Consider the following 14,374-nt stretch of genomic DNA (forward strand, 5'->3'; position numbering starts at 1 on the left):
ATTCAGGACTTTGCCTTATGTAGGTATAGATACCATTCAAATGAAGAAATATTTTGAAAATTACGTTTGTCGATGGTTTACTGAACCTCATCACCTCGAGGTGAGAGGCGAAAAGCTTTAAACCGAGGGGATGATAGCTTTCTATAGCCCCTCTTTTGACCAAATCGGAGGTAAAATAAGCAAACAATGAAAATGTTTCGTAGATTCCGTGACCCCTGTTACTCCGAGGTCAAAATATAATACCTTTAATATCACTCAAAGGGGAGAGGCATTTCATTGACACCTCATTTGCCCAATCGAAGGTAACTGCAAACAAATCACGTGTTTTGATGGTTTCCTGGTGCCTGTGACCCCGAGGTCAAAAGCCAATAGCTTTAAATTTAGCCAATATCTCTCATGGTTATGCCTAATTTGTTTTTCAAATCAGAGCTCCTATACAGAGCAAGTACGAAAACAAGGAAATTAATATTTAGATAAATTACAAAAAACAATTGGGTGTAGTGTGATGAATGTTCAGACTACCTTTGTTCGAGATAATTGATCAACACTACATTCTTTCCTATTAGAAATAGCATTGCGAATTCCTACACCACACATATCTCTCTTTTTTCAATGGCACGCGAACTTGAGTCTATAGGCTAGGCATAGTTGTTTTTGGTTACGGAACGAAGGACGGCCAGTGAAATATTATAATTTATTTGGGTTGGGCATTTTAAACACATTTTAATCATTCACGGCTGGTTTTTCGTGGATTACAACTATCTGAATTTCTGGGTATAAAAAGACAATTCTCTCCGTAAACAAAATCACATTCGCTCCTTTCCTCCATTCGTATCAACCGACGATACCAATCCGCTCAAATTTCATCATGAACACTTTGGTAAGAAACCATTTTATTTACCTTGAATATACTTAGGGTTTAGTCTCAATTCAAAATATATTTAACCGTAGCTTAGTCACTTAGCCTCGTGATGGACTAGTGAAACATTTCTTTGGAAATCTCCAAGCACTAATGAATACAAATCTAGATATATGAAAGAAAATATAGGATTTATTTTAAAAAAAACTTCAACCTTTCTTTTGGAAACTTAAGATCTCTTAACAATGTAGGATAATTAATAAATCTATACTAAAATGCCTTGAAAAATGATAACGGAAATTTACACGAACCAATGTTTTCCGACCTCGTCATTTAATTGAAAGGGCTTCTTTCCTTTGCAGGTTCTCGTTGCTCTCGTAGCTTTGGCTACTTCCGCTTCCGCCGGAGTCGTTGGTCTTGGCCACGCCGGTCTCGGATACGGAGTGACCACCGTCGATGTTACCGGACCCATCGCCGCCGCTCAAGGTCGCGTTGCCGCCGCCCAAGGAGTCATCGCCGCCAAACAAGGAGCTTACGCCGCCGCCCAAGGACAAGTCGCTGCCGTTCAAGGTCGTTTGACCCAAGGAGGTCTCGTCACCGCTGCCGCCGCCCCCATCGCCGCTCTCGGATACGGTGCCGGTATTGCCGCCGCTCCTTACGGAGTCGCTGGTTTGGGTCTCGCTCACGGAGCTGGTATCGCCGGTATTAACGGTTTGGGTCTCGGATACGGAGCTGGTATCGCCGGTATCAACGGTTTGGGTCTCGGATACGGTGCCATCGGACACGCCGGTCTCGGATACGGAGCCATCGGACACGCTGGTCTCGGATACGGATACGGAGGTATTGGAGCCGCCAAGATCATCGGTTAAATTTTAAAGTTAACAACAACAGCAACTCAAATCGCGCGCTAAGTACCCGGTTATATCTTTATGTAATCGTGTAGTAGCGTTAAACAAAATTAATTTATATCTGTACATTCAATTATTGATAGTGTTTGAGTCTTCAAAAACAATAAATTATATGTCGTACCAATTTTAAATATTCTAGTCTATTCTCACTTCGGCAAACTTATAACCTCAAAGCCGTATTTGTAATTTTAATTTGCTGAAGGTCCTAACCCACCATTGAATTAAGAAGAACGTATTTTAGAGCTTTCGATTACCTAACCTTTAATACATGGTCTACCTTTAACAGTGCTAAAATGATTATCCGTAACCCACACGTAACCCTTTATAGACGTACAGATAATTTCTAATGCAACAGACATCCACCTCACTTACCTAAGGACTCGTTTTCGCTGTTCCGATGTCGACTTATACCATATACTTATGCTACAGAAGAACTGGTTTTCGTTACATCTCGATACTTTCTTCGTTTAAGGAAAAACTTTAAATTTACAATATGGTGGCTATCGGTCTCGAAAATTTCCCAATACGAGGAAGTCCAAATTTCCGTCCCACCCTTGCCAAATTCCAACCGACGAAGCGACCACAACGACGTTACGTTGCGGTCTGTACCCCTACGGAAACGAAGTCCTCCCAGCATGTTCGCTCAGCGTTTCGGTAGGGTCGTAGGGTACGGAAACGTCGAGAATGCCCCCTGTGTCTTAAAAAAGAAGCTAGATCTCATACAATGGCGCTACCCATCAGCACTTAACAATCGCCTACCGATTTACAGTCTGGGAAATAGCACACTTCCTCTGGTCCAAAACCAGTTTATTAATTGCTTGGACTAGTTTTTAAATTCAAGAAGTGGGGGTTACTGGTCCTCGGGACCAGTTTATTAATTGCAAATCTATAGGAGAACAAAGGCGGGGACCAGTCTGTAGACCAGTTTATTATTTAGGACACTAGGCAGTCACTGGTCCCAAGGACTAGTTTAAAAAATATCCTTATTTCCCAGACTACAGGGGCGTACGCGAGGTACATCGAGAGACTTACATTGCCGCAGATCGCCCATCATCATTTCCACTCCATCTTATCTCTTTTCTCCACGATTTCACTAAATTTTAACTTACAGTTGTAGTGTTCGTAAGAACACCATGTTAGATGTACTGTACGCCGGATCAGCGGGAAACTAACTCTTGTAACTAAAAGAAAATTAAGTTTAGCAAGAAAATAATTGCTATGATAACATACCTTTTCAGCCTTTGCTAGTGCTCATAAGTTAATCGACTTAAGTTGGTCGACTCGTAATGTTAAACTCCATAGAGATTTTAATAAAATTATCGTATTTAGGCTTTATGACAACTTTATTGAATGATTACCACAGGTATACAAAGCACTATTAAAACTATGACATCCATTCAATGATATTTATCGAGATTGCTGAAAAATGTACTGTAAGAAAACGAGAACGAAAACAAATCCTTTTATAATTAAGAGTTCCATTTTGTTTTGTTTCAAAACCGAGTTTTATCCAGTGCTACGAGCCAGTCTTTTTTATATTTAAATATTTTTAAACGTTCATTTGTTGTATTTGGGATATTTTCCCCTCTTTTTTTTTGACGTATTTTTCAGGCATTTTTTCGTACACGTTCCAATGACGTCATCAAACACGTAACCGTAATTGGAATTAGTCCGATGTCGCTTAAAATTAAATTGTTTTAGACAGTTGACGGATATTTTATCGCTCTTAAATTTTAAATTGAATTTTTTTAATCTAAGTAACATAAAGGATTAGAACGATATTTAAAATCGATTATATTTAATCGATCGTTAATATATATCGACTAATCGATAGATTAAGTTTAAAAAATATATAAAGGTTTTTTGGCACAGTTATTAAATTTAGTGTTTTTTTTCTTACTCTAATTATAAAAAAATCTATATAATTCGAATCACAGCCTTAAAAATTCTTTTCTCTCAAAAATCTGACAAATTTCTAATTAATCTAACCAACAATATTTGTTTAACAAAGATTTATTTTTTTAAAATATGGAAAATTACCTAAAGTTTTAATGAAATTTATTTTAACGAGCGAAATCCGTCAAAGTTTTTTTTTTAATTTATGGTAGTATATTGCCATTAATTTAAATCTTATATTTAAATTTCTTTTATCTTCAAGTCTTGGTTTCGTTTTAGAAATGATTGAATATTTTTCATTAATATTAAGTATCGCAAATTTGAGACATTTTTTTTCCTATGCGAATTTTATTTAGGAGATGTTTTTAGAGTTTTAAAAAACTCATTCTTTTTATTATATTTTTTTGTAATTTTTATTTTTATATTTTTTTCAACATTGAAAGCGTTTTTTTGAGAAGTTTTGCAAAATATGTAAGCTCGCAAAAAGTTTCTATTTTTGAAACAGAAATTATATTTAAAATTGTTTTATACTTCTCAGTTTAATTAGTGAATTAATTCTTTTTAGAAATCATAAAAGCCTAAACATAATGCCGCGATTTTTAAAAAAGCTAAAAACTACTTTATCTAAAAAATAAAACTAAAAACACAAAATTATAAAAAGAAGCTCTAAATTGCGATTTTTCAACACGAACAAGCGCTATTTATATAAATTTTTTTTAGCTTTAAAAATACAACGATGAAAGCGTAGGAATTTTCTAATTCGTTTTTCAATATATATTTTCGCTTTTAATATAATATATTTTTTTTAAAATTTAATTTTTTTTAATTACGCAAAATTTTGGCAAAGCACGGCAGCACGTGCTAATTTCTAAAATACTATCAAGCGTTTAAAACAAACAAAAAAATAAACAACAACACGTAGCAATTTAAGCGCAAAACAATTACACTTTCGATAACAATAATTAAACAAATATTTCTAATTATGAAGCCAAATTAAAGCCAATTCAGAATTTTGAATTTAGTACCAAATTATGGAATTATTTCTTAATTGGTAGAAAATCTGTTGAAAATTCATGGATTATAACTGGTTTTATTGGGAAATAAAAAATTATGAGTCTAATGAGGAAATTTGGATTAATTTGATTTTTGTAATTTGAAAAATAAATTAATTTTGTGGATCAGTTAGGTTAGATTAAATTAGGTTTATATAGTTTTAGTTACGATAAACTAATCTAAATTTATATATTTTCAATGGGAACTTTGGTTTCATTTTAGGGTTATGTTAAACTCACAATTTGTAACTGTGTAAGATAAGTTAAATTAATGTGAAAAATAATTAAACTGGCGAATTTTAACAGGTAAATTAAGTAAAATTGGCAAATTTTAAAGTCACGTTAAATTTAAAAATTTGAAATTTAATGATTTATAATTTTGATTAATGAACTAATTATTTTCGATTGGAAATGGTAAGACTAACTAATGACTCTAATTACTAAAGTAACTTCATTTTTTCCAAATGACCAAGTGGTTTTTATTTAACATTTTTGCTCCTGATTGTAATTTCTAATACTAAAATTAATTGATATTAATTGAATATTATTTAAATTTAAAATCGGACTGATTAAATGAAAAACTGATCAATCAATATTTAAACATAAATCAACTTAATTTCCAAATAAAGTTTGTGAGCATAATTAGAATTTTGAACCAGTTATGTTCGTTATCGAATTGTTTCAATTTCATCTTTAAATTTTATACCGACAGACAGATTATCTACCAAGAAAAAAAGATCCACAATGGTGCGTATTTAACTTCAAATACATATTTTTTTTCCGATAATTTGCTAATTATAATAAAAGCTCTACAAGCAAACGAAACAAAACATTACAAATAAAACTTAACGGTGTACTAGGAAGCTTGCGGCGATTGCATTGCGTAATGGGGGCGCGATACTCTTGGAGTAAAACAAATAAACGATACTTAAGCGAGTACTAAAAATAAAATAAAAATTAGCAACAATAATTTTTTTTTCAAAGCGATACTAATTTTTAAGCTTTTAAGCCTTTTAAAAGCAATTCGCGATAATTGATCATAATTTCTTTCGTCATGATAACCGCGGTAAGATAAAAATCGATCAAATAATCGACTTTCGTTAATCAGTCAGTATTTTGTCACCATAACCGGGGATATTTTTAGTAATTTGCGTTCACTTTCATCGACTTAAATCGATTTAAAATGTATTGCTCGAGTCTTATATCGGTATATAATATATCGATCGTCCATACAATAGAACATTGTGAATTATAATCGATCACTGACGATTGTGAGCATTTTTCATAAAGAGATCAATCTTAATTGGGGTTTGTATAGTTTTTATCTCGTTTGGTTCAAGTCCGAGATGGGGTAATAGGGACACGGTTATGGCAAACTCGATATTTATCGATCAAAAATATCGATCTGGTTTTAGTTAATTTCCCCTCCCTTTTTATTTCGAGAATGCTCCATTTTCGACTACGCGGTTTTTAGTTTGACGTTAAATATCGCGATAATCCCGCTATCGATATTTTTTACACGATCGATCGTTACGAAATTTATCGCGTCTTAGGAATCGTTAACATCACAGTGTTTGACTTTGTTTTTATATTTTTTCTTAGCTTAAAAATTCTCCCTAAATTTAAAATTTCACGTTTATTTCTCCATTTTTAAAATTGCAGGAGCCTTTTTAGAGAGCATTGAGTTCTGATTGGTGGGATATGATAAAGTCATATCTCACATTGAAATATTATTTTTCCCTATTTAGCTAACACTTACACGAGAGCGGCAAAATTTTTAAAAGTCAAAAAGGGCTTCTTTTTTTTAACTGGACCCCCAAAAATGTTTTTTAAATTTTTTTTATTACTTTAAATCCGTATCTATAGGCACTTTTCGAGCGTTTTAATTTTGAAATTTCCACTTTTTAAGTTTTGAGTAATTAATTTTAACACGAATTATAAATTTATAAAGGGGGCCCTTTAAGAACGATGTAATTTACTTCACAAAGTTTCAAAACTGGTAATTTTAATCTAAAGCTAGAAAAAGGAAAAAAAGGACGATTGAAGCGGCCAATTATTAAGACTGATCGATTTTTCGAGAATCGATCATTATTAAAATAGATAGATTTTTCGAGAATCGATCATTATTAAAATAGATCGATTTTTCGAGAATCGATCATTATTAAAATAGATCGATTTTTCGAGAATCGATCATTATTAAAATAGATCGATTTTTCGAGAATCGATCATTATTAAAATAAATCTACTTTCAGGAATCGATTAATTTTAAAGATTGATCTATTTTCGAGAATCGATCTTCATAGTTTCAAAAACGCTTTACAAGGGGGGGTTAGGAAATAAAACGCAAAAGTAGGGATTAATTTTTAAAACACTTATCTCCGTATGATTTACAAAAATATATGTATAGCTCTTTTCTTAAACGAAATTTTTAGTTTCGAATGCTCTTATGTATTTTCATTTTTTCACACGTTTTTCATGGCAAACCGATCTAAAACATTTCTCTCTTCTAATTTTAACGAGCGAATTTTAAACTTTTTTCGCTACATATCTTTTAATTTTCTATAAAAACCGTATCTTGAGCAAAACTCTCTTTAAGTACTTCTCAAAAACTACGAAAGGTGAATGGTTAAAAGGGTTTTGTTTTCATATTTTATATTTTCGAATATAATTTACAATTAATTTTTAATAATAATATTTATTTTAAAATTTAACTAGCTTAGCTAATTTAAATTTAATGCCATGATTTATTTAAATTTTGAAATAAAACTGACTTTCTAATTTTGAAACAAAAGATCTATCGATAATTATCGTATTATTAAACCCTTATAAATCGATCACCTCTCTTAGTTTTTTAAAATCCTTTCTCAAACCATTAATTTTGGGATGATTTTTGCCAAAATGATAAAATAAAATGGGATTTTCATTTTAAAATTATAAATTTCCAACTCTTTTGATTCTTGCCTTTGTATCTTAACACAACGATATCAAACACTATTTTTAGGGTTTAGAACTGATATTTTTTCTTTTCCGCTCATTTTTCTTTTTCGTATATATCGATGATCGAATCTGCTAAAATAATCGATCGTAACGAATAGATCGATCGAAAATTAGCGCGATAAATCGAGAATTAAAAAACTTTCTCTCGAAACCCTAAAAATTCTTAAAAGTAAAATTTTTGCAATACTTTTTTTCTTTTATAGAAATTTCTCTTCTTATCTAAGCCTAACGAATTTATCCGAAACAATTTTTATCCCTTACATATTTAACGACAGAATTTTTAAAATTTTTTTACAAGACTCGGAAACCTTTTTCTGTTCATTTTTCAAATTAGATTAATTAATTAATAATCGTTATCACTGCGTTAATTACGATGGTCCGCTTATTAATTTTTTCGTTTCGTTTCGACCTTCCGTAATTTAATTTCTTTTTATAAACTCTTTCAAAATCTAGCTTTTGAATTTTAATTTTATCACTGATTTTTTTTTTTCATTTCAAACTTTCCAAAAACTTTGCGTTTATTTTGAAAGGAAAAGACAGGGGATGAAAAAATGATTTTCGGAAGAAAGGACATTATTTTTTACAGCGTCATTAAATTCAAAATGTTTTGACTTTACGTGAAAAACCGTTAAACTAATTATTTTTAACTTAAAAAATTATTTAAATTTTTAAACCTTTTATAGAAAATGGGGACGATACAAAATTTCTCGTTAATTCTAAAATAACGCTAAGAGCCCAAAGTTAGGAACTTGGCACCTATCCTCGGCTAAAATACGCTATCTTTATTTATTTTTTTCTTTTGTTTATTTTTATTTATTTTTTTTTTTATTTGTTAATTATAAAAAGCCGATATTTATTTTATATTTTACGAAAAATCGCTTAAGGTATATATTTATCGACAGGGACAAATTTTTTTATAGACGATCACACATCGATAATAAACGCGCGCACGCGATCGGGGTTCGAAACATCGTAACGACGAAAATAAATTTTGGCGTTTTTATTATAATATTTAAATGGAAACGATCATCGCGATTTCGATAAAAAATTAAATATCGCGGACGTTTTCTTATTTCTTTTATTAAAAAGATGGCACTTTTATTTTTTTATTTTTAAATTTTGAAAATTAATTTAAATTTTGACTGCCGAAATTAAAATTTAAACTTAAAAATCGCCGAATTATTTTTTGGACCGAATTAATATTAAGGTTTTGATTTTCTCGACATTTTCGACGTTACGATGACCGCGATCGATAATTAGTTATCGGAAGGCGATTTTATTTTTTTATTTATTAGTTTTCAAAATTCTGTTTTTTTTTTTCGAAATAATTATCACGAAATACAAACTCTCCTATAGAGGTTTGGCATAATAGATGCACGATAGAAGGGGGAGGGCAAGCGGCGGTTATTTTGATCTAAACTAATTTAAACTTAAACTAATTACAATTATCCGTTAGTTTTTTATTTAATCGAGTCCCTTAAAAGGTTTTCCTCCGCTGCTCGAGTATTATTATAGTTCTTTTTTTGACTATTGAGTTTTGGTTTATTTCAGTTTTTGTTTTGTGTGGTTATGGTTATGGTTATGGCTCGCGCTGTGACGAGTGTTTTTTTTTTTTTTTTTTGCGTATCGATTATCACGATAACTGTTAAATCGAACGCGCCCCGTATCAGCGCCACCCTTGGTCGTTTTTGGCCTATGAAAACTTTACTTATCCTTTTCAAAACTGTTGACTCGCTGTAACGACTGAAACCATAGGGTTCGCGCAAGAAGTTATATCTAGTATCTCAGAGAGAAGATATAAATTCGCCAGATTTCCAGCTTTATCTCCAGTCCAGACGTAGGTCCGGAGTCAATCCCCGTCTCTAAATTACAACCAGCATCTCATTGGTTCTTGAAAACTCACGTCAGCGCGACGACGCGAGTGACGAAAATTACAGTCATATTTTCCGACTAAGGAGAGGCGAAATAGCCCGGCGCCTCCTTTTACGTCCCCCCTTGTATTTTTAAAGGGGGACTGGGACTATGGCGCGCGAATACAAAGGCATCTTATACCTTCTCCCTAGTTAACTAGATATCGCTTCTTGGTTCGCGTAAATAGAGGCACGTTTTGATTTAATAAAAGGATGATGGCTATTGTTTTTATGGCATGAACTGTGTTTTAGTTGTCTACGTTTGACTGTTTTAAAATGGTTTATACGGAGCGGTAAATGACTGGTGAAGTCAATCAAATCCGCCATATTTTTCGCGATGTAGAAACTCTTTTAAAGAAGTTTATTTATGATAAAACAATACTATTATTTACTGACTCGGTCATATTATATGATATTAACTCTTGAAACTGGCTCGAACTGGTTTTTTCGGCCATTACGCTCGAAAGTGTGTGGGGGTTTTGAATTAAAAACACTCGCTGCTGGGTTATGTTATTTATCATATGGAGATAATCTACTTGGTTTATTTTTTTTTTTTTTATTTTCTGACTACCGAAAAACTGATTCTATTTATAAAGTTTGTATTTTGGAAGTTCTTCGTGTCATCTGAGAAACGTTGGATTATTTTTACTGCGGGGTTATTTTATGGGGAGGGGCTAAGTTTTTGAAATGTGGGGGTTGAGGGGGGTCAATGTTTAGACGGTTTTCTACTCTTAGTACCAGAGTGGTGGTCTTCGGAATCAGGCCCTTGGCTGACGTTTTAAAACGCCGAATTTATGAAAAATCACAGTTTAGTTTTATATTTCGAAATATCGACAGATACGCTTATTGTTATTATTATTTTAATTCATTCGATTCCTTTCTCGATACGCTTAAAAATTAATCTATTTATTTTAAATTGGCTAACGATTAAATTATTAGTTTAATTTTAATATATTTAAATTTGGATTTCTTAATATTTCAAGACTAATTAAATGACCTAACTATACTATATTATAATTTCTATGCACTGAAGCAATTTAAATCTTAGTTTTTTTTTATTATGTTGTTAAGCTAGTAGATAATTAATTAAATGTAACATTTTTTAATTGGTAAGACAGTGAGAAATATTTAGTCATGGAATTTTGAAATATAATTTTGGCAATTAGACTTAAGTGATCTAATTTTGAAATGTAATTTAGCAATCAGACTTTAGTAATCGAATTTTGAAACGTAATTTAACAATTAGACTTTAGTCGTCGAATTTTGAAACTTAATTTTGCAATTAGACTTTAGTTTTCGAATTTTTGAAATGTAATTTAGCAATTAGACAAAAGTCATCGAATTTTGAAATGTAATTTATCAATTGGAATTGCTGGTAATTTAGTAATTATATCAATTAGACTTGCTAGTAATTTAGTAATTATATCAATTAGACTTGCTAGTAATTTAGTAATTAGATCAATTAGACTTGCTGGTAATTTAGTAATTAGATCAATTAGACTTGCTGGTAATTTAGTAATTATATCAATTAGACTTGCTGGTAATTTAGTAATTAGATCAATTAGACTTGCTGGTAATTTAGTAATTATATCAATTAGACTTGCTGGTAATTTAGTAATTAGATCAATTAGACTTGCTAGTAATTTAGTAATTAGATCAATTAGACTTGCTAGTAATTTAGTAATTAGATCAATTAGACTTGCTAGTAATTTATTAATTAGACTGGAGAATATTTGATCAATTAGACTGGAGAATATTTGATCAATTAGACTGGAGAATATTTGATCAATTAGACTGGAGAATATTTGATCAATTAGACTAAATAGTATTTGATCAATTAGACTCGATAGTAGTTGATCAATTAGACTCGATAGTAGCTGATCAATTAGACTCGATAGTAGCTGATCAATTAGACTGGGCTAGTAATTTAATCTTTGCCAATTTAAACTCATCAAAAATAAGCTCAATTAAGGGAAACATTAACGATCTAATCGTTAAGTATAAATATTAAAAATTAGGAATATATTTTTTTTTTTGCAAACATTAATTTAAAATTAAGTTTTTATGGCTTTTTAAAAATTTCTATAAAATAGCGCCGCAAATTTTAGTTTTTAAACAATCTTACAGATTAATTTTTTTTAGTTTCGAATTTGCATTCAATGACACTTCAGACCACCACTCTAAATTCTATCGACTAAATCGCGCGGATTATTTATTTTTTTTTTTTAACGATAATTCTTAATTATTATTTTTTACGAAGAGTTATACACATCAGTTATTAATTTGAACTAATTTATATTTGTATTATTTTTTTTTTCTACAAACTAAAAAATTAATTTTTAATATAGAGGGCTCAAAAACGGGAGGGGGTTAATTCAACACTAAACATTTTTTTTCTTTGTATTGTATTTTGTTTAATATATTCATATTTATATATATATATATATATATACTTGCGCGTGTAATTTTTTTAAAAAAGATTTTTTTTTTAGTTATTATATCAACCTTGTATATTTTAAGACGCGATTTTAGAGTGCCTGCGAAACTTTAATTAGAAAAAAATTCGCTTTTCGACACTTTTTAAATTTTATATAATATGCTCGGCTCGAGGGGGAGGGACTATGTAGTATTTTTTTTTTTTTTTTTCAAGGGGGGGTCATTTTTATTTAATTATTTTTTCTCGAGGATTAGGCATTGTAAATTAAAATTAACTTGATTTAAAAAAATTAACAAACACAAAACTAACTAAAAAAGGACGAAACGATTATGATATTAAAATAAAATGATGTTTAAAACTAAATTCATGGGAGCTTTTTTTGTTGATTTTTGTTTTTCATCCTGACAAGATGAAAGCAAAAGTATTGTTCAGACTGCCATTGGCTGGCTGTCTGTCTTGGTTATACGTAATTTCGTGTGAGAATATGGATGGGTATATTTGCGGATTATTTATCTTTTTTTTGGCGAAGGATTAATGATAATTAAATTTAATTAAAAGTGTTAAAGAGTCTAAGGGTTGATTGCAGCCGGAGACGCGCGGTCAAACTCCTTTGGAGTTTTGCGGGTCAAAAATTACATTTAATTTTTTTTTTTGTAGTTGTCTTGTATTTTGGCGAATAAATGCTGAGATTCAAAATAGATTAATTAATATTAGTTAAAAAGGGTTTTGAAAACAAAATTTCGAGATTCGACGATAACTTTTTAAGGGTTTTGTTTTTTTTTTTTTTGGACATTTTCTAAACTATGATCGCCTTTCGATGAATGGATTACTTTAAATTTTAATGACGTTTTAAAAACAGAATAAGATTAATTATAACGACGATCGTTGGGAAATTTTCGATACCGATTATTTTATCATTTTTTTTTCTTCAAAATAACGGGTGGATTATTTTTTTGTATTTTTTTTTGTTTGAATATAGGTTCATATTTATTTTATATCACAGAATGCATCCTATTTCGAACTCGAAACCTTTTCTTAGAACCCTGCTAACATAATTAGAAAATGATAGAATTAAACGGATAGGATGTCTAAAATATGGCGCGTTAAATATTCGTTCCTTAAACGACCTATTCGATTGTATCGACGCTTTAGAAGCGATCGATTCGATATCGGCCATTTATTATTAGTTCAGTTTTGTAATATCGCGACCGTGAAAAAAAATCTGTTAAGAAAAATGAGTTTTAACTAATTATAATTAAATTCAACCATTATTTTCTCCATCGACACTTTGAGGCGGCGGATTTATATAATTCGAAGACTGTCGCACGATATTATTATTATTTTTTTCTCGTTACAATCGATTAAAATAATCGATGACTCTTTCAGAGATTTATCGTTGGTACCGATTATCGATAACGTTTTAAACCATCTTAATCGGTATCCCTTTTATATATCGAACCATTCTTTAGAAAAATGGGTTCGTTTCTCCCCTATATTTTGAAACATAAGCTTTCAATTTAACGTTCTTAATAGGAAAACGGACGTTAGTGCGCACGCGCGAGTTAGAGACGACTCCACTCGTCTGGCGCGAAATCAGTGCGCCGCCATTTTGAAAACATATTCTTTAACCCGCCTCGCGCTCATTTTTAGGATAATAGCTTCTTTCTCGCGTATCTTTTCTTCTTATTCCCATCAATTCTTTTTCTTCCATCATCTTTTCCATCTTGAATTTCTCGAATCCGCGGGTGCTTTCTTGACGTAATTATCAAAAATGTTTTAAAAACTATAAAAATTATTTAAAAGTTATTTTCTTTCAAACGAAACGACGAAAGAAAAACTTATAAAGGTAACCGAGGTTGAACGAACGACGAACGAAGGAACGTACGACTCGATTTTAAAAATAGACCCAAACGTCCCGGGACTTTCTGTTTAAAAACGCGACAATAGGGTTCGTAGGGGACGCTCTTAGGGATGTTGTTGATGATGTCCCGTTAGGGGTAGGATCCCGACGGGCATGACGGTCCCCGAAGGTCCCGGTTGAGAACCGTTGCTCTGTTGTTGTTGTTCGCCGCTGTGTCCACCCACCATAAGTTGTTGTTGACCCTGGTCCGACGTTCCCGGGGCACCAACCGCGCTTAAAGCCGCGCTGCTCGATCCGGAAGAACTGGGTCCTTGCTTCTCCCGGCGTTCGGCCGCGGCCCTGCTAAGGACGTATTGGGCCGCGAATTGATGTTTCGGGTCCATCCTCATGTTTTCCATGTGATGGAGTAGACCTAGCGAGTAAAAAAAAAACATGTTTTAACTATAGACTAATG

At 31.8% G+C, this 14,374-nt stretch overlaps 2 protein-coding genes across 3 annotated transcripts in view; one reads left to right on the forward strand and one right to left on the reverse strand.

Annotated features, from left to right (window-relative positions):
- Positions 1-368: 368 nt before the first annotated feature.
- LOC149710209 (uncharacterized) lies at positions 369-2,095 on the forward strand. The gene is made up of 2 exons (XM_089860379.1): positions 369-880; positions 1,222-2,095. The coding sequence occupies exons 1-2, from the start codon at positions 869-871 to the stop codon at positions 1,726-1,728; spliced, it is 519 nt and encodes a 172-aa protein (XP_089716505.1). The 5' UTR covers positions 369-868; the 3' UTR covers positions 1,729-2,095.
- A 996-nt stretch (positions 2,096-3,091) lies between these two features.
- The window catches only part of LOC149710210 (zinc finger protein rotund-like), a 411,108-nt gene continuing 399,825 nt past the window's right edge, over positions 3,092-14,374 (reverse strand). For both annotated transcript variants that reach the window (XM_089860315.1, XM_089860320.1), the window contains exon 9: positions 3,092-14,332. In XM_089860315.1, coding sequence (XP_089716441.1) covers positions 14,025-14,332 — 308 coding nt within the window. In that variant the 3' untranslated portion in view covers positions 3,092-14,024. The remainder of the gene's footprint in view (positions 14,333-14,374) is intronic.

Source organism: Phalangium opilio, unplaced genomic scaffold (genome assembly GCF_054372755.1).
Source record: "Phalangium opilio isolate 3A_F unplaced genomic scaffold, DU_Popi_V2 ptg000011l_1, whole genome shotgun sequence".
In the NCBI taxonomy this organism is placed as follows: Eukaryota; Metazoa; Arthropoda; class Arachnida; order Opiliones; family Phalangiidae; genus Phalangium; species Phalangium opilio.